At 44.5% G+C, this 21,696-nt stretch overlaps 1 protein-coding gene across 3 annotated transcripts in view; it reads left to right on the top strand.

Moving 5' to 3' along the window:
- Positions 1 to 21,696, top strand: part of LOC107190959 (potassium voltage-gated channel protein Shal) — a 109,187-nt gene that overhangs the window by 56,593 nt on the left and 30,898 nt on the right. For all 3 annotated transcript variants that reach the window (XM_015579876.1, XM_015579874.1, XM_015579875.1), the window contains exon 3: positions 13,716 to 13,904. In XM_015579876.1, the coding sequence (XP_015435362.1) occupies positions 13,716 to 13,904 (189 nt within the window). The remainder of the gene's footprint in view (positions 1 to 13,715; positions 13,905 to 21,696) is intronic.

Here is a 21,696-nt window from a genome sequence, read left to right as displayed (position 1 = left end):
GCGTCGACGATGAGCGCGGAAAATAAAAAGGAGACGAGAGGGTGGGTGTGATCCGATCGCAAGGGTTTTCGATGGGGGGCGAGCGGGTGGAATGGATCTGTCAACGGGTTTTGCACCTCGTAAAACACGCGGGCGGCCGTGCGTTTTACTGCTCGGCGGTGTACGTTCGATAAATCAAATCGGGCCAGATACTACGGGGCTTAAATTACCGCCGACACGCTGTCGTTCCGTTATTGCGCCGATAAAACGACGATTTACGTGACCACGCGAGCGCGTCGATCGGCACCCGTGATTGGTCGGAAGATTTGGCCTGCTGCGGAGAAGAAAAATTAGGTCGATCGCGCCGATATTATTCAGACTACATGAACAGAATCAGTGCGCGAGGATAGCGGAAAATTTTCGTGGTCGTTTCGAAAGGGAAAATCAGCCCGTGGAGCCGTTTCGCGATCGAGAATTTACGATTCGACGAGGGAACGGTAGTCGGCCTCTGTTATAATGTTAATTAATGGCTGGTAATTAGCGGTTGCCGCTAGGAGGCTGTTTTCGGATCACTGGCCGTGTTATGAGCGACATTACCGTCGGCTTTAACGATTAAACCCGGCCCCGTCGTGTTTACACGGGACAAAAATGCCAGCCGCGGTAGCGCAGCCTCGCGTGATGCTGAATTTTTGGCGTTGGTTTATAAATCTGGAATCACAGGTGGTGTGGAAAGGGAAAGAACCGTTGGTTTATCACCGTGTCTTGAACGACCAATGTGTACACGTGATCCTCCCACGTGTTCATTTCGCGAAATCGCGCGCGGGATTTATCGCCCTCGTGATCCATGTCGTACTTCGAATTTCCACGAATCATCGAAATTCCACCGATCGTAAACTTCCTTTTAAACGATTTCTCGATGTTCGGTAAATATCATACGTTAGCACCTGTCCAATCCATAAGTACTCCATACCTCCAGAAATGCAAACTTGTTTCTCGATTGTTTAGATTCGAGCAATTCGCACTGCTGGTCGCGGAAAATCATCGTGAAGACACGTTCCAATTCTTATGGTTAATCCGCCGTATGAATTATCACAGATTCGCATAAGGCAACGTTAATTAATCGGGGCCTAATTAGCATGTGTCGAATCCGATTGGCGGAACGGCGCGCCACGTAGCCTACGATTGAATATTCAAATGAGCCCCTCTCCCTCCTCGGCTATTCGTAGCGCAATCTAAGTTGATTTCAGGTGTGCCGACCGTAATTCCGTGCAGATGTTCCCCAAAATTTCCGGCCCACCGGTATAAATTGCAACGGCGCGTGCACCAGCGTGGTTCGAACCCTTCTAAATGTCCGTAGCTCGATTAATATTCCATATTTTGAACGTTCGAGCCGCGTTTCCTCTAAAAAACGATGCTTTGTCCATACAACGGATGTTCTCCGTTTTTCTTTTATTTCGTGCATTTATCGTCGAGGCAATGGGTTCCCAAAGTGAGCGCTGAGGAGATCTGGAGAGGCGTTCTAGTTATTTTATTTTCACTAACTTTTAAAAATTCGAAGTTTATGCACACAACTACACTTGGAAAGTTTGATAATAGAGATAGTTTTTCTGAATGGGGGGCTGAACAGAAAAAAACGTTGAAAAGGGGGCATTCAGTGAAAAATGTTTAGAACTTACTTTGTCCACTGATGCAGCATCAATAAATTACCGTATCGACGGAAGTTCCGAATCGTTATACACTCGCGGCCCCCGTTGAATCTCACCGAATCAGCCCCTCGGCTTCCTGTTATTCCTCTCGATTGCTAGGGCCCGCGACACAATGCACACTGCCTCGATAACAATGGAATTATCGGGTCGTGTGCGCGAATACAGACGTTTTTTTTCGTTGTTTTCTTTTTTTTTGCTTTTTTTTCGGAGGTGGAACACAGACTGCAGCCTCGAGGAGGCTGGCACGGGGGGGACTCCTTTCAGAGACAGAGAACTCCCCGGAGTGCTCGTCGATTACCTTTGTTCCAGCCGTTCATTCGGGATATTACGAGGCTGCGATAAATGTTTCACGGGAAACAATGGCGGGCCACGAACGCAGATTCCTTCCTGCGGATTAACTTGGCGCGAGTTTGCTATAAGGACCTTTAATTGGAACACTTTGCGCACGTGGCGTGACAATTTCCAGTGGGAAAGTAAAAAGAACCGTCGACGATCTCCTGCTGTGCCCCCCTTTCCCCCCTCGATTATTAAATGAAACTCTCGGAAATCCGTCGAGGTTTTTTCGGCCTTCCGTTTCCTCCATATCGGGGAGACCACGATGGATTTCTGGGGACGGAGAATTAATTCGTTATGTCATATCCGGATCGACGTTCGTGACGAATCCAATTTGGAAAGAGCAAACCTTCTGCTGTCTGATAAAAGTATCTGACCCATGGGATACCTGTAATTCGTTGTATTTAATTGAATGGTTCTCAAAGGTTGAAACGCAAAGAAATGCAACCTCGCCAATTTACTTTTTCTCTTGTTCTTATTCACCCTAGGATGGATTCCGTGACTGTTTGGATTCGAGTTCTTAAAAGCTCCATCGAAATCATCAACTTATAAATCTAATATATATTTATATTAATATATATCTACAATTATCATTCTTCATAGCGTACTACGGACGTTATATTATTATTATTATTAGTATTATTCGAACATCGGAAATCGATTTCACGATGGCATTAACATACTGATTTCCGAGAGGATAAAAGGGGGGGGGCGGTAAAAGTGTATCAACGTCCGGCAACGAAGGACCAGAAGTTACATAGATCTCGAAACGCATTCACCGCTGCACAATATCTCGCGTAGAAGCAGAGAGAATGAAGTTATATACTCTCTGAACCGTATCTACGCTGTGCACCGGTTCACCTCCTCCTCCCCCCTGTCCCAAACAACGTTGCGAATCGAACAATTCAAACGACGTTCGCGTGCACGGCTCGAATGCCGTCACCGATAACAATTTTCAGTCGCAGCACGATGTCATGGAACCGCGAATAATGTGCCAAGAAAGTGATGAACGGACCCGCAGTCCCGCTGTGGGATTCGAGAATTCTAGGCACACGAAGATTTCGAACGCAGTCGAAAGTGCAAAAAAACGAAAGTCTACTCTAAATATTTCCTGTTAAAGACCGAAAATTCAGGATGAAATTACACTGACTTCTCTTGTCTTTAAATTTTTCAATGTTATAAAGCTGTGCAGGATGTTTCCGATCATGGTGGTACAACACGAAAGGACGTGATAATAATTACTAAAATAATTCGAAAATGTAGAATAAAAAAATTGTTGCTATAATTCTTCGTTTTTGAGACAATCGAATTCGAAATCTGCTGAATACACGTGCAATTGAATAGGATTTGGTTACCGCGTCTGTTCATTGTATTCTGTTTTTACTTATTGTCACTGTAAATATATTAGAAAAACTGCACTTAAGTTACACCGTTTTAGTAAAATGTACAAAAAAGTAAGGAATAATTTAATATCACTTAAGTAACGCAGACCAAGAATGTTAAAATATTCTTGACTTTTCCAGTGCACTTTACTGAAACTGTGTAACTGAAAAAACTCTTTTTTACATGTAGTATCGTAATCCATTCATTTCACGACCATCCAGGCGTTCCCCCAAGGAATTGAAAGAGGTCTTGCCGCGAAACGCCAATATTACGCGATAAACTTCGTTCGTTCGGAGCCGTGTTATCAGAGGCGTGCCAAGGAATACCTGATTACGTCCCCCTTAAATATTCCCTTCCATCGGGACACCCTTCGGAATCCTTTCGTCGATCCTCCAACGGAGAACAGGTTACCATGGGTATTTATCCCAGATATACTCCGAACTCGATTAAACGCGAATTATTTGCATAAAATTACCCCGTCTCTTCTTTGAAAACCTTGTTTCCGTTGGTCTTGTTCACGAAAGAAGAAACGACCTGGAAGGGAAAGGGTTATTCAGGGCTGGGACCGTAAATTTCGCCCCCAGGACACGGATTCCTGTACCTATTGAACGTCGAGCCTCGCCGATTCAGCGAAAAGGTTATTCGAAATTCCGTGTTCCCTTGGTTTAATCCACCAGCCATTTCCAAGGAGGATCTTCTTCGAGCGACCGCTAGAAGGACAGAGTCGCGGGCCATTAATATTTCAACGAAAGCTCACGCGGCAATGTACACGATGGAACGGCCCCCAAGTAGAGTGGGGGTATCCAGTGCAGCGGTGGCAATATTTTTAGTGGCGGTACTTTGCTACTTTAATTTTCAATGCTTACCGGAAAGTAGGTACCGGAAAGAAAAGTATTTGCACACTCTTTAAAACGGAACAACTTTTTAAAAAGTGGACCAAGTGACACGAGTTTTGTTTGTCAAGTTGGAAGAGTTAGTTTACGAAATGATGTGTACTGTCTGGTCTAATCGCTAATAAATATCTAAAGATTCTTACATCATTAGATGCCTGTCGCTGGTTTCTGTATTAATCAATTTCAATAAAACCTTCAGTATATATATAACTAACATAAATCTTCGAAATGTAGTTATTAAATTTTCAGATAGAGATCTCTTCATAGGTAGAGTCCTCATCGTACCGTTCAACAGGCTTATTACTTCTAGTCTTACAACATCAAATTAGCTTATAGAATGTATTTATTTCCGATTACTTCTTTACTTCAATAAAAAAAAATTAAATTTTCATTACAGTCCCTGATAAAAAAGTTGCAAGGAGCGAGCTTTACTATTTTCTTCGCGATCCCGGCCAATTGCAACTTTTCAGAACATTTTTTTACCCATCATTTAGGAAACTAATCTTTCTAACTTCACAAAAAAACTCAAGTCACTTTTACCAATTTTAAGAAAGTTATTCTGATTCAGAAGGTGTGCAATTACTTGTTTTACCCACTGTACATCGTTTCAGCGCGGTGGGGGGCTTTCTTCAAAGGGGAAATGCCGCGTGCGCACCCCTGGTTCAGCCGTCCGTGACCCGCAGCGGTATTTGTCGACGTTCCCGTTAATTAACTTAGCCACGGGGTTAGGGCAACCCCGAAAACTGTTGGGATCGTGTGCCCTCTCTCTCTCTCTCTCTCTCTCTCTCTCTCTCTCTCTGTGTGTGTGTGTGTGTGTGTTCTTATCGGGTCTCTCCCGGCGAACCGTATGTTCCCTCATCTTCCCTGGATTAATCGTCGGGGGCCACGCGATACTTCCGACCGCATTCGTGTCCCTGCACCGATGGCCTTTCTCGATTTTCATCCACCTCTCTTACACCTGTTCGTGGGGGGGGGGGGGGGGGGGGGGAGGCGACGGAAGTGCAAAGTTTATATGGAGATAAGGAGCTGAGAGCACCTGGGGAAGAGTTAAGGGCTGAGTTGTTTCTTTATGAATCGGCGCATGGTTATCAACGGTATCACGTGAGAGATACTCTTTTTATACTCGTTGGTCGATAGAGCGAAGCGTGTTGGCACCGTCTGTGGTGTGGTGGAACGAACACTCGTTAGAGAGTTTTTTCTGCTGAATTTCAACTCGATTCTTTCTGAGTGCAATAGAGTAGGTAGACCAACAGGAAAGCAATTTAGTTTAAATACATGTGAAAGAATAGTGGTGTAACGTGTAGATCACAATTTATATTTTACATGATACAATTTATTTTTTCTTAGTTATTTACTAGAAATTATGTGTCTCTGGAAGATAAAATAAAAGTATGCTATTGGTGTTATTTTATTGCAGATAGTACATTATTTGGGTAAATATCGAAATGTTCGACAGGATTCGGCCTTGTGAACAAGGCAGCTCCTCTGTCCCGGTAATCAGTATCATAGAGTCAAGGACGATCCTCGCAGCACGTCGATGGTTAATTAATTCGATGCGAGACAACAGGTCGCTGTCGTCCAGTGGCAAGCTTGACAAAAACCGGTATTCATAACCGAATTAATTAGCGGCGATGTCGATTAAATCCTGCTGCGCGAATTTGATGCTCTCTGTGTTCCTCTCCGTCTGCCACGGTATATACTGTACAGTGGCTACCGAAAATTTCCGGTCAAACTGTAATTTCACCATACATTTGTGCATAACTTTTTATCAGGCCTGTATTTGTTCGAATCAGGAGAACAAATTATTTGTGTCCAAGAAAATCTTTTCACTTTTATGAAGATAAAGTTATAAAAATCAATAAATACGTTTCGTGTAAGAAGTAATGATAAATGTTCGTACAATATTTCACAGATTCGCGTAACCATGTATATATGTGTCCAGATACTTATAGTGTAATCGTGTTTCATCTCTATTTCAGCCTCTAAACGCTCGAAGAACTTGTACACGCAGTCGTTATAAAGTTCACGAAACCGTTCTCGGATTTTACGATCATTTCCCGTTTCAAACTGAGAACTCCCTTTGGCAATTTATCTTCGTCGAGCTACAGCTTCCTCTTCGTTCGCTTAAAACGATTCCACGTTTCTTCGTCGGGACACGCGCGCGTATCGTAGCTCTGACCGTGTCCCCGATTAATCTCGAGCAACCTGTTCATTTCTTCCATCCGTGTTCGCGAGAGACCGCTGGGACACCCGCCAGGAAATTTCAGTTTTCCCTTTCCGGCGGAGGGTCGCGAGCCCCTCCGCGATCGATCATCCCGTGTCCGATGACACGGGACCTTCCGCGTCGTTGCCCGTTTCCGGTTCCCTTCTTCCACCGAGTGACCGATGCGTTTGGTCATCCTGCTTCCGTTTCCAGCTCTAGCTCGGCGACAATGCATCGCCGACTCTATACTCTATAGTCGATGGACCTACAGATTATTTTCCATACAAGAAATAAGTCGAAAGTGTAGTATAAACTTTTCTCCTACTATTTCGTTGATTCAAATTTACAGACGACTTGATTATACATTCCGCGGGATCTGATACACCGTCAGAAGTAGGAATGCTTGAGCATTCTTTTAGTATCTCTTCAGAATTTTGGATTTGTGACTTTATGACGCCAGCTGTTCGTAAAGTTGCATTTTCCAGCCAGACGATATACATACGATCGACGAAAGACCGAGTCGTGGGTACTCTGACGTTGTCAGTTTCCATCCCAATGAAGCGTTAATTCAAGGAAAAACTGTCCATTTTTACTGGTTCCATACATATTTCGATGTTGCGGACGGAAACACGCGATTCCATTTGAAAAGCATGGAAAACAATGTGCCCTTGGAAGCGAAACCGTCGGCTGTTCCTGCTTATTTCTGGAAACAATCCATCTTTCGTCGGTATATTTAGCCTGGCCTGTTTTTAATAGAGCGTTCTACGCGCGCCGTGGATGCGACTGTTCCGATTGCAGTTTTTCCCTCCCCGTCGACGAGTCGACCCTCTCTTGTCTTCAACTTCTGTTTGTCCAGCCGCATTTACGGGATTTTGTAACGTCGCCAAGAGAAGTTGTCGATGTTTTTTCACCGCCGACGGACGGACCTGACCCGTTGCAACAAATATTTGATATATTCGACAACCCACTATGCTGACGTTTATCAGGCTGCCCTAATTTCTCTCTTCCGTTGATTTCGCGCATGAAATTCTTCGTATCCAGTTTTGGTGGATAATGGATTCGCTTCATTTGTCAATGTAGAAAAGTGATCGAGGAGCACCGAACTCGATTCCCCAATACAAACCCGGACTTCATTTCGCCACGACCTACATCTTCGGTTTAAAGAACACACTTGATTCGGGTTACGAATACTTGATGGTATGACAATCCATCGGAGAGGAGTTATTTCTTTGCAAACTACCTTCCGATATTAGGATCTTAAAAAGGTAAGCGGAGAGTTGTTTATATTAAGTCACAAAAAGCAGGTCATCTCGAATAATTGCGTTCGAACATAATGTTTTAAAAATCAGGAAGTACTACGTGTCCAGAACACCGTCGTTGTACGAACATTAAAAACGTCCGCCTTCCAAGGGGTTGAAAAGAAACTTTTCAGCGGCACGTTCGTGCGCTTCTTTCTAACGTAACAAACCGAACGAACGCTCCACGTGTTCAGCTCTCGACCTCACTGTAGATGTTCCCCGCAAGTAAAGATAATCGAAACGCCATTGGGTTTATTCCACAAGGTTTATTCCACCCCCGTTCGCTTCCGAATTCATGATCTGCTTCCTGTCGACACAGCACTCAGGGCTCGTGTTCTCGTTTTCTCAGCCGTTCGCCGAGTTGTTGCTCGATCTCCCTCGGCTGGATCACGAAAATCAAACATCGTCGTGCCGATTCGCCCCTGGTTTTCCCGTACAGGAAGTAGAAAACGGTTCTGGCCAAACACTGGCCGATCGACGCGTAAATCACGGTCCCGATTGCGATTCCCGCCCATTACAACCGCCTGAAAGATGCTAATTATAGGTAGCGGACGTTTGAAGTAGTCGTATATTTTCGCGGCGGTTCTTGTGGCCGTTCGATACGCGGGCGTCTGCAAGGTGTCACGGCGGCACACGCTTACACTCGCGGATGTTTACGCGGTCGACCGCAGCTGCTAAATGTCAGGAAGTTGTCCTCGAATGCGGTTTCCAAGGGGGCGCAACCGCGTGCACTTTCGGTTGGCTTTTACTGCTTGCAACCACGCTATCGTACATTCGAGGCGCGCACACACAGCCCCCCTCTGAGTCCCGTTGTTTCGCAACAACCTCGCACCGGCGGGAATCTATCGCCTTGTAAATTTAAATACCCGCGACGAACGACCGAGACCGCCTCTAGGGGATCGATCGTGTCACGGAAATTTCGTTGGATTCTAGTAGGTTTCGCTCGGGTCTTCGATGTACCCTCACGAGCAAACTCGGCTTCCGCTAGGGGAAAAAGTGATATAAGTGAAAGACCTCCTACCACTTGGTCTCGGAGTTATTGAACATTATGCGATATTAACATTCGGTTTAACATTTATTTCAGTATTTGAAATAAATTTATCAAGCAGTAGGAGGCCTTAACCCGTATATTGCTAATTCCCCTAGTGAAAGCCGAGTTTGCTCGTGGGTGTACAAGGTCTGATCAGAAAGTTCGGGGACCTCATGTATAAATTGTTTAATATTAATTATTAGAGGACGGGCAGGTTTTTTTAATGATATTTTATATTTTCGAGTTAGAACTTTTATACAGAGTGTCCCAAAATGATGGGATAAGACGAAACATTTGCGCATATTCCTCAAGCAAATACAAATCGAAAGTTTCTTTACCGTTTTGTAATCTGAAGCTACATTTCCGAGATATTAGCATTTGAACGAACTCCAATCAGCTGAATCAGCAGAATCAAGTTTAGCTCCTCCTGCGATTTCTTAATTATTGTCCCTCGCGTGGCGAAATTGTCGTTCTTTTGGCATCTGTTTAAGACGACAGAGGAAGACTAATATTTTCGAAAATTAACCATAGCCGGGGACGACACATCGGTGTACGGTTACCAATGCCATTTTTTAATAACGCTGAGCTAGTAAAAAAAACATTGAGTTAGTAAATTGGTAACAGAATAGGTCCGTGATTCCTCTGGTTAGAAACGCAAATGTCTGACGCACATGGAGGAAATTTCATCTAAAAAAAGCGAACACGCAGTCGCAAATAAACATTCCATAAATCCTCATGGATCCAGTTCACGTCGACACGAATACTTCCTTGTTTTAGAATACTTCAAATCATTATGCACGACATTGAAACACAATAGAGGAGTGTTTATGGAAAATCTGAGAAAGTCCTACGAAAAAATTAAGGAACATGGGGGTCAGATGAACGCCTTATTAGTAAAGAAATTTAAAAAAATGCAAGCCCCAACCAAACGAAAAGGTGTCGTCGGAAGGTGCTTCAGGCCTTGACCTTCGCGATTCACGATTCGAGGTATGATGTAAACGGAGTCGCGGTAGCGATCCACTGCCGGGATGTTGATTTAAGACGCGTGCACGTCATCGAGTCGGGCTATTTGCCGCGCAGAAGACAATCTCAGAAAACACGTAACGCGTTGGTGGGCAAGCAATGATTTTCACCGCGGCGACGTGGCATTTTCCGAGAACGTTCCCGCGAAATCCCGTGGTCGTCGAGTAACTTCGTAATTTAGGAATTGTATGTTATAGCCGCGCGCCGGTTAAGGTGATTTTGCAGAAGAATTTCATCGAGATCCACGAAGCCAGATAAGAGGAATGACGGCGAAATGTATGCTCGCCACGCTCATTCTCTCTTTCTCTCTCTCTCTCTCCCTCTTTATTTATCGCGGGACGATTCGAGATTGTGATCGACCGAGCGATGCAAATTGTCGTTCAGGATAAACTTTTATTACGCGATGTTTATCTGGAGTGAGGAAAGTAGGAGTTAATTTCAGCGATGATCCGAAAGCGCGAGGAAAAGATCGTCACAGGGGTCTGTTAGAATAATTGTATAAAGGAAATGGAACGATACGTGGTATCTTCTTTTAACCTCTTCAGAGATGAATGTTTTGAAAGCATGTTTGAACGATGAAAAACTTAACGTACACATACGTGCCAGTATCCCTGAACAGGTTAAATTTACAAGAACGAAAGTAAACATTTGTTCGGTAAATTAACACTTGACATTGTACAACTTAGGCTAGCGGGAGGGTTCTTATGTTTGCAAATATCCAACTTCAGGTGTTCGAAAAATATTTAGAAGCTACTACTTAACTATAATTGTCAAACTTTACATATAGGAAAAGTGATTTTTTCCCCATCTTTTACGATTCTTGTTCCCATTTCTAAAAGGACGTACCACTACGTCAATCGCTCTCAGATTTTGTTTCTGAAAAGATGTACCAATACGTCATTCGACATCAAAGGGTTAAGCTAAATAACAGTTCACGGTTTGGAATCTCCGTGGCATCGATGTCATTTTATTTGATACGGTCTAGCCGACTGGCCCATGGCTCTTGTATCTTGACGCGTCGATCCCGAGGCAACGAGCTTTATGGAGCTTGCGGATGTACCGAAGGGCTCGTTAAAGAGAAATAACGCGTTAATGATGGATTCACCTACCGTGGGGGCGACCTACGTCGCCGCGCGCTGCGTGTTGGAACGATGTCATTTAACTCACGTTCTTTATGTCCTTCCACGTGAGAAGCCTCGTACAATGGACGCACAGAGCCCTCGGGATAGGTGCGCGCGATTTCTCGCCGGAGATAAATGTTACAACGTCGTCTCGTAAATTATATCGACGTAAAGTAGCGCGCGAGATGCCTTGCTAAAAAATTTGCTGGCTCGTAGGAAAAATTTCTGCCCGACGGGTATTACGAGGGCAACAAATTTCATTGTAAAATTGGGTGGTTCACGATGCAGCTGTTCGGCAACTGAGGTACTACTCTACTTAAGACACACGCTCGGTGTAAGTCTTCAGCAAAAGAAATAGCCGTAAAAGCAATGGATAGCGATGAGGACTCGGTGGGGCAGCAAGTAGAGTTCTTTGTTACGATTAGGAGGGTCACGGGTTCGAATCCTTCTACCCCAATGTCCACTTTTTCGGTGGAACGATTACAAATTATTAGTATAAAAAACTTCTATTATTATTAGAGTCAAGTAGCTAGCAATTATCTTCGTCAGAATAAGTACGAGAAAGCTATCTCCACCCAAGTTCTCTGGGCTTTAGTCGTCCACGTATCTGGAATTGTAAAGGCGAGATTATACAATATTTAGGGTCTGCCTAGGGAAAAAGTTTCTTTGAAATGTGTCTGTTATCCAAGTACCTGGATTTTTCCTAGCTTTAACAAGGGAAGATTCGCTTACTCTAAGGTTCTCTAATCATAGTACACTCGAAATCCATGCATTAACAGATAAACAGTTAAAGAATTCGAATTCGAAAGTAAGAATAAGATAAGCAACTAAAAATCAGTTTCCAGGATAAGATTTTAGCTGAACAAAGTAATTGAAGTTAAATAATCAAGGTAGTAGCTAGAAAATATCGACTTCATTACAACTTTCATACCCACTAAAAAAGTACCCATATTAGGAAGCCGCTCGCACTATACTCTAACTAGACCGAAGGAAAAAAAAATCACCGCCATAAAAGAGGGGACTGCTGAGAGCGATGAAATGGACCGTGTGACAAAAGATGTTCTCGAAGGGAAGAAGGCCAGAAAAAGATTCTTCGAGGAGGAAAACTGTTGGACGGTAAAGTTGTCTTAACGAACAGCTTTATCTCGCGTTATTTCACAATTACGCGTCCCCGCGGCTCCTACCGCGAGGGAAACAAAAAGAAGAGCTTCTCTCGATGCAGATGGCCTGGGGAAAAGTTTCCAGGAAACCTTTCTCCCCGGTTCCGGAATTTTATCCCACCTCTCGTTGAATTATCATCACATCTTATTACGGACGTAGCGCCGTCGTGGCTCTGCCCGATGACAAACGGTCTCCGCATCTGGGCGAATTCCTCCCGCAAGGAGATTATGTGGTAGGGAATTTTCACACGAAACGTCTCACGCTGGGTGAACGTCGAGGTATATCCTGGTTTCGCTGGTAGGTTGAATTTATTCTCGAGGGCGTGACTGTAGCTCGCCGATCTTTCTTTAAAACTTCCCCGTGGTAGCTGAAAGGCAACGGTTGCCCTGAATCATCCTGGCGGAAGTTTCGCTCGAACGAAACTTCGACAAGGGTTGGGGGAAGGGTTTGAATTCGGCTGCGCTCCGAGGCGTTGTTTCCACAGAAACGTTTGTTCGCCGTCAAACGGGTTGTTTCCGGACAACGAGTAAACAATCGAACGAGAGAAATTACGATGTCTACAGGCATGTTCGATTCCGCCGTTTACCTTTCGTTAACGACACATGGAAGAGCCGACAAATCGCCTCGAGAACGATCGTTATACCACCACCGTCGGCAATTTTACCAACCGAGGGAGCGGAAGGGAGAGAGAGAGTCGTTCGAAGCCCTCGAAAGAAGCAAAAATCCAGTCGTTTCGGCCCGTGATCGTCCCGTAAACGAGCGTGGGCACGCTTAAAGCGCCTCGGATCGCGGTACCGTATTCGCGGTGTCTGAATGGCGCACGGTAATTTCTCGCGGAAAATCGCCGCTAAAAGCTTAATTGACCGAGGCGGTGATGTGGAGAATTGTCAGGCCTAGTGAGCGCAGGTAGAGAGAGAAAGAGAGAGAGAGAGAACAAAAAAGGAGAAACAACCGCACAATGAGTCGTTGTTAGTCGAATGACTTCTGTTGCGAATTTGCGTTCCTGAAACTAAGGGAGCCTGACGTGTCTTCCGTTGTCGTCGCGCGATTTTCCAGGCAGTTCTCGTGGATTTTTCAACGGAGCCCGGGCGTTTCCCATTGTTTCGCGGGGGACAATTTCACTCGACCTGGAAAGACAGGCGTCTTTCCCTGCATCACTTTTAACTCGATCCTTTAGTTTTTTTTTTTCGAATTTTTGGGTTCTTTTTGGCGCGATACCGTCTTGGCCCTCTCGCATTTTCCGTGCTTATTTCGTTTTCGAAATTTTCAGGATCCCTAAACATTTCTTTGGCATTTTGTTAAATACTTTAGTATCGTTCAAATAGGATTTTATTATAATATAGGATCTAACAAGAATTGAGTATTGCGGTGTGCTATATCGAAACGTTTCAGACAAAATGTGGGGGCCAATCGTCGCAAATACTATTTATGTCTTATTACTAACGCAGTACAGCATCCAGTACAGAATTGAAAATTCTACTCGATTTTAATTTTTCGATATTTGCCTAAACTTCCGCAGTCAAATTATAAGATACAATGATAGTAACTCGATACTAATACCCTTTCGTGATGCTGTTTGTTACAGAAAGCCAGATTGGCGCGTATCAGGATCGCGAAGGCTTCAAGCGGAGCGGCCTTTGTGAGCAAAAAGAAGGCGGCCGAGGCCCGACTGGCCGCGCAGGAGAGCGGTCTTCAGCTGGATGACTCCTACAAGGAGGAGGATATTTTTGAATTGCAGCATCATCATCTACTTCGTTGTTTAGAGAAAACCACGGTGAGTATACACCCGCTGTACGATACCATGGAAAACTGGGAGCCGTGTTTAACTTTTTGATCGATTCAAAAACAGGGACGGAAACCGAGCGTCGGACTAGAAGCGTCCCCGTTTCCGTCGACGGAATCCTCTTTTGTGGACGAAGAGCCGCCCGCACGGTTCATTAAGCGTCACGCGGCCCTCGTTTAATTTCGCGCGGCGGCGTCGTCGTCACTCCGGGAGATACGTCGTGTCATCCGACGCCGCCCCCCTGGTTCATTCTCGGGCGAGAAGTCTAGAACGGTTACCGCTTAAAATCCCAGGGAGGCTCCGGGCGCGCTGGCTGCGACGCGCGGCGTAATTTGAATAAACCCCCTCTGTTCGCGTCTAATTTTAGCCTCCGTCGCTCGTGCAACGGGGGATGCCGTAGGCCCACCCACTGAGCACACAGAACATGCACACACACACACACAGGCAGACGGAGGATAACCCTTGTGCGTGTTGTCGTGGCTGTGACACAGGTGTATGCACGGAGAGAGATAGAGCGAGGGTCTGTGTGTACGCGCGAAACCGTGCACCGCCTCGATCGTACGAACGTTCTAGATGAATCAGGTGGTAACGCGTTGATTTTCGTCGGGAAATTCTGAACTGATTGGAAAGTCAAATTATTTAGGATGATTTTCGCTTGATGGGTTTCACGAATTTTCTACGATATGACTGGAATTTCTGGGTTTTCTATGCACAGGATGCCTCGAGTCAGGAAGTATAACTGGCAGTAGATGATTCTATAAGAAGAAATAAGTCGAGAAGGAAGAATAATTTTTTGTTTGTTTGAGGTTTTCGTTTTGGGAAAATTGAATTTGAAAATTCATTTAAAATGCGGTGTACATATTCGTCATAGTCGTAAGTAGATTATCTCGAAAAAACGAAGCATTGTACCAAATTTTATTTCACATATTTTCGAATTATATTTGTTTATAGAATTACCACTTGCCCGGTTGTGTATTCTCGGACCAGAGACATTCTTATATACGTTATTGGTTATTGTTTAGTAGGTACCATTGTGTTGGGAGTCTGTAACGAAACAGGGTATTGTTCGCTTTCTGTAGAACGTTTTTAAGTAATCAGAAAAACGAATTGCGTTACAGGATCTTGGAACAATAGTTGAACCCAGATAGTAAAACGTTGCTAACCGAGCAGAAAGATAAATTTCAGTTGCGTGATGCGGAATTCTTTTTGTTTAGGTAGTCGTGTTACACGTTTCAAGGTAGCAGAAAGGAGAATAAAGGAAAAAACGATAGAACGATAAGAATACTAAGTGTAACGGTTGCTCAACGTGAAATTTCGTCGTCACAGCAATGCAGCTAACCCCCTTCCTGTTTTCAGTCCCCCAAATCCGAAACCGACTATGTCGAAAGCCCCTGATAAATAGGTCAGCTCCGCGTTCCGTGAATTCAAGCAGCGCGTCTCGGTGGCTACTCGAGCCTGAATTTCCACGGAAATTCTGTTAGTTGCAAGTTCTCGGGCAAGGGTGCATCGATTAAAAGACGGGTTTGTTCCATTCGAGAGACAGAGATCGACGTTTCGCTGTGTGTGCGTGTGCCCTTTTACGAACGCGTGTGTAGGATCGCGTCTGACCCATCCAGTCCGGGAGACAGGAATTGGTTTCCGGCCCGTATGGATTGAACTTGACTCCAGGCCACTTGAATATTTCAACCTCGTCCCAAGGAAAAAACAAACACACACACACACACTAACAGTTATACTTCAAACACAACGAAATGTTGAAAGAATGCCACACACCGTCCGGGGCCGCGTCGTTCCACTTCCAATCGTTTTCGGATGCTTTTTGAGCACGTTCACGCGCCACGTCTTGATCTTCCATCGACGTTTAGCGCATGGACCGCTAGTAGCTGGCCCCCTCGATCCCTTAGCTCGCTTTCGGCCGTCTCTCTTCGTGCTAATCGTTCGACTCGAGCGGGATTCGATTAACTACTTTCTTGGCGGGAGAGTTTTTTCTGTATCCAAATATACAACTTCAGGTGTTGTAAAAATATTTAGAAGTTAAAGCAATTTTCCCTCTTTTTACTATTTTTGTTTATGAAAGACTGACTACTACGTCATGCGACATCAAAGTGTTAATATTCCGTGGGCGGGAATCGACACTGAGCCCCTGAAACTCGAACTTTCGCCACAATTTTCCAAACTAACTTCGAACCCGTTTCAAGAACACTTCATTAAGCTACAAAACTTGACGCTGGTTCACCGTTTGACGTCGAGAATGATTAAAATTGATCCTCGAGGAACCACGTGTCGGGGTACTCTCGGGAACGGTTTAATCGCGCCAGGAACAATTCCCGAAGACGAAACATTGATTCTGTCGCTCTCGGTCTATTCTTCTCCCCTTCCTTTCGAATTTTCCAATCAGAACTTTCCACGGACGAAAACTTCTACGTGCTCTCGCACGAAAGGAAGACTGGACGGTTTTCTCATCGAAGTTTCCCTGCGTTATTTCCTGCGCTGGTTCTCCAATCATTTCGGCTCTTTCGTCTTTCCAGTAATTGGCAACCGAGACCGTTTCCATGGAACAGAGAAACGATGGGCCCCTTATTTCTGGTCAGTGCGACGAGACGCGATGATTTCGCGGGATCATGGGACAGAATAGGCGTGAAGAGGAGGGGCGAACCCTCGAGGATCCGCTTCGTCGATCGATCGATCAGCTTTCTCATCGATGTCCCCTTTTCTTCTACGAAATCGCCAGACTTTCTCGACCGATGAAATTGTTTTCCTTTCCCGTTTTCACCGCGGCCGTGGAAAAGAAGTCCGGCTGGAATTCTATAATAACAAGGATTGAGATGTTTGGACCGTGTCCAGAATATTCTTCTCCCTTCGTGGATCCATTGGGTCTCTTTTTCGTGGGTCCTTTGCGTATTCGAGGTTCGCCCTAAAAAACGTCTCTGTTGGGGATGTTTTCGCTCAATATATACGGTGTTTGGGGGCGGTAGAATGTCTTCTGAATATCCCATCGGGTTTTCCCTTCGACAGGGGACATCGTCGAACTGACGTCTATGTTTTTTACTACAATTACAGGCTACACGAACTCTTCTTGATTTCTCGTCTGTAGACCTTGTCCACCTTCCCATTGTGTTTCCTGGAAATAAAAGTCCGCGGAGGTGCAATCCAGTAACGGTCTCTTGCGTGGTCTATTGTTTTATTGGAAACATGTCAAATGGTCAGGTTGGTGATTGACATTTAAGGTGACAGCGGCAACTCTCCGGTGGCGCAATAACTTCACACTTTATTTGCACAGAGTTACGTTCTTCGTTTCCACTTCACGCGTTCTGTTAGTCTGTTAGTTGTTTCTTTATCCATTGAATCAAATGGATGTCACCGGTTGCAGTTCAAGTCTGCTGAATTCTCGGCCGTGTTCGGCTGTCTGTTTCTACTTGACGTAGCCGCTGACAGCGTCGGCTAATGTCCGAATACACGGGTCCCTTTAGACGTTTCGACCACATCAACGCTAATACTGATCCAATATATCAGTCTAATTTAATATTCCCACGCATTGAAGCGTTTGAAGATAAACATAATTCCCCTATTTTAATTTTTGGATCTTTGCCGATTATTTCTATTACGTCGTCATCTAGCTGGATAATATCGTTATGCTACAAGATTTCGATCGTTCGATCGTTCGTAGCCCACTTTCAGTCAGTTCCAACGATTGGAAACTTGTGTGTTCGCGTCTACGGCAGAGATTCCAGGATGATTTATCGCAGGGAGAGAGAGAGACACGAGCAGCTCCGTGGACGACGAGCGTGTCTTAGTTGCGCAGCTCTCTGGTATCTGACGCGTCGCGCAATCGGTATCTTCGTGTCGGCCGTATTGATTTCTTCCGTGTCGTGGTGGTCGGCCCTCGGATCGAATCTCATCGGAATCGTAGTTGTCGGGGCGAGATGTCATACTCGGGGACTAATTATAGCCGGGGAGGGAAACGGCGTTAAAGAGAGCCGAGAATAGACCCCGGACCCCATCGGATTTTCCGATTCGCGTGGTACAGCGGCAGGCGGAGACAAGCGTTGCGGAAGAAAGTGTTCCCGCGGCTTGCTCGCCTCTCGTCGCCTCGAGAAAACACCTTTTCACTCTCGGGGTGTTCGTCGACGGGCTTTTGCGCTCGGGAGGGCTCGTTCGCGTGTTCGTCACCGTTTCTCCTTTCGGCATTACCGTTATGGTCTCGTCGAGTCACATCGAGCTTCGTTGGATGACAGTTTAGCCCGAGTCACGTGGAGGTTAACACAGTGAGAAACGTTGAGAACCATTAACACTTTGCCATGTCAGCCATATATCTGTCGCTATAAGGAAAAACGTCGACGCAATTTGAACAAATTTAAATTTATGTATTAAGCTGCAGTACATAGGATTTATGTAGTTATCAGGGTAAAAATGCATGGAAACAAATTTTGTGTGCTTAAACAAATAATGCAATTTAACTGAAATTATGCAATTCATAGGCATTAAGCAAAACAAGTCTAGAAAATTTGGAGAATGTTCGAAGAAAACTTTACTCACGTTACAGAATTAAATTTTGCAAATGACACTCTCCCAAAGTATAATGTTATTCATAAATCATCGCAAAGGATTTTGCAAATGACCTTGTGCCTTTACGGTTTTTCTTGCAACGTGAAATCACAGTCACGCTGACCTTACGGAACAGATAAAAAGTAATCGTTTGAGGCGGGCCGGTTTTACGCGGGACGTTCTATATGTATACAGACAGTGTGCAAAGTTTTCCGATAAAAAAAACTTCGTTAACTTTGTAAGTTGCTCTATGAGCGAAAAAAAAAAACAAATTGTCAATAATTTTCCGAAATATTGAACGATAGATCGACGAGGTGTTTTTATAAATAGAGCGTATACTGCAGTTCGTGTTTGTGCCAAGGATTCAATGAATATTTTCTTCGGTCCACTCGACCCAGCGATTCGACGAGGAAAATTGAAACGAATAGCTCGACTCCACGAATCCCAGTTTAAGCGTCTCGATCTCCAGGCTCGATCTTGACCGTGTTCCCGTCGACTTCGATCGATCTAGAGAAAAATCTTCGATTCGTCCATACATCCTTTCCGCTATGTTTATTCCCAGCTGGACCGATATTAAATTCACGAGAGACCGGCCGTGTCACCGTTTTTTGGTAATGCACACGCAGCTCCCGGATATTTTACCAATGGACATTTCCCTCGCCTTTTCTTTCTTTTCTTCTCTCTCTCTCTCTCTCTCTCTCTCTCTCTCTCTCTCTCTCTCTCTCTTACCACCAGCTGTGAATTTCCACACTGTCGAACATCGCTTTCGATTCTTGCACCTGTGGCCGTTTACTTTTAACCCACGTTTACGTCACGGCTGACGCGTCTGTTCACAGAAGGCTGTTGTTTCTGTATGATCAAATGACGTAAAAAAATCGCGAATATTATTTCGAAATTTAGGATAAATTTTATCACAAAAGGGTGATAAACATATAGATACAAAGAAAAGGTTCATAATTTCTAAGGTAGATCGTATACGCCAAACGACGAAAGAAGTCCTAATAAACATGGGTCGAAATTAATATTTTAACGGTTATAAACAATTGCAGCAGGATTTCTACAATATTTGTTAGTTTTCTTTTCCAATTTTCTTCATTGTATCCATACGTTAAATTACATGTGGTAATTACGGTATTGGTTCCCTGGGATTTCGATATCTTTTGTATTCTCGTAGTTTTCCTTTCACCATTGAATCGCAAAATTGGTAGCGAACGAACAACCAGGATCATCCTTCCATTCGGATCGCTCAATCTTCCGCGTTTAATTTCAGAAATTCATCTGGTGTAAGACCACGAACGATCGTTTCAATTCGTCGTTAAAGTTGCGATCTGTTCTGCTTCTTTTCATCTTCAGTGGTAGGATCGAAGCCATCTTTTTTTCGATGTTGGCACATTTGAGTTTCAGATCGCGATGACACTGTCTCTGACGATACAGGATAGAACGTTCAAGTTGGTAGACGACATCCATAAAATCGCGACAAGTGTCCGGGGTCAGGTCGGGCGACGTGGCGAGTTATTTATTGGGCACCGAGGATGGCCCGGCTGGATTTACGAACTCTGATCGCTGCTTCTATTAAGCAGGGAATGCATATTCATCCTGGCCGAGGCTCGCGGCTGTCCGGTGCATTTCTAAAATGGTGTCGTCGCCGCATTTATAACCGGTTCTTCGGGTCCTCGAAATAAAATGGTGTTCGGAGCCTCTTAGCTTCGACTCTTAGCTACACCTTGTGTGGAATTAAAATATTTGTATGTTAGTATCTAAAATTGTGAATTTACGTAAACTTCTGCACTCTACTGATGTGTCTGACATGTACTTACCTTTTCTACTGGTATAAACATGGACGGTGTGATTTGTTTTTCATCGATCTTATTATCCTCTGCACGTCACTGTGTCGTAATTTATTACAGAGTCTGGGTAATACTACACCATTATAAATCGTTTCGAAACCTTAACAAAGATCGGGCTCAGACTACCGTATAAATTCTCAAACTTGACGTCCTCGAATAGAAAAAACATTCGATGAAATATTCCATGTTTCCCGAATATTAATCGTTTATCAGCGCGGTTCCGATTTATAATGTTGAACGAAAGACACTAAGAATGATCGTGTCTTTCTAGTTTCTCTGTTAATTCTCGTTGTTAGCGGTTTAGTCTGCAATAGAAACGAAGAACAGAGCCCCGACAAACGGGCGTTGAACGTTGCGGCGTGCCCGAGTGCAGGAATTTGTTTAATTTATATTTAAACGGGCGGCGCTAGATGAATGGCTGGGGGCTAAATAGAAAGGCGCGATTGGTGGTCCACCGAAATGGTGTCATGTCACGCGTCACTATCTTGGAGATTTCACGCCGTTTTCTTTTTACATGGTACGTCTGGCCGGTCGCTACTTTTTCACACAGCTCGTTTGTCACGGATGAAATCGAATACTTGACGAATCCAGGAACGGGAAGAAATCACCATTAGTCATCGCAAAATCAGGTGAAAGATCGGAATCCAATTCGAGGCACTGGACCAAAAAGTTGCATTTAATCTTCTAAAAAAATTCGATCGATTGTGGAATTTCATGTTCGTTAACTTCTCTGAATGGACTGAACCGAATCGGTAATCAGTTTGCTCGAAGAAGTTTTCGAAGCGATAATAATTCTTTTTCAACATTCTGAAGCAAAATTTTCCCAACAGAGTTACTGTTATGAATTATTATTATTATTATTCTCGTCGAGTCTCTGTCTTGGACGAAAAAGTTGCCGGTCTAGTCTTTCGAGGAGTTTCGATCGTCGGTTCTTTTAACGAGTTTACTGTTACAGACCCGTGAGCTCTGTGTCTCCCTGTATTCCTGGGGCGAGATCGAGCCTCGACTACTCGGAGGAATTGATCGGGCGGGTTGTAGCTATTGCCGAACAACGACGCCCCTTTGTCCATTGATCAAAGTGGAACGCTCGGATTCTAGCTCCACTGTGCGACAAAGAACCGTGTTTAAGTTGCTCTTCGGTACAAAGTTTCCAGTGGAGACTTACGAACCTGTTCCCCTCGAACTGTCTGCCGTCAACATTATCGTTGAGGCTGTCTCCGGCGAGTCTATCGATAAACTCTCCAGTTCCACGTGTCGCTATCGTACCGCGTACGAGAATAAGAGCTAGCTAGCTAAGTAAGTGGAATTCTCAGAATGAAAAATGAACTGAATTTAAATATACAGTAAATCATGAATGAGTGTTCAAAAGTTATCCCCACCATTAGGCGTTT

Source organism: Dufourea novaeangliae, unplaced genomic scaffold (genome assembly GCF_001272555.1).
Source record: "Dufourea novaeangliae isolate 0120121106 unplaced genomic scaffold, ASM127255v1 scaffold208, whole genome shotgun sequence".
NCBI classification, from domain to species: Eukaryota; Metazoa; Arthropoda; class Insecta; order Hymenoptera; family Halictidae; genus Dufourea; species Dufourea novaeangliae.
This window is presented reverse-complemented; position numbering and strand designations above follow the sequence as displayed.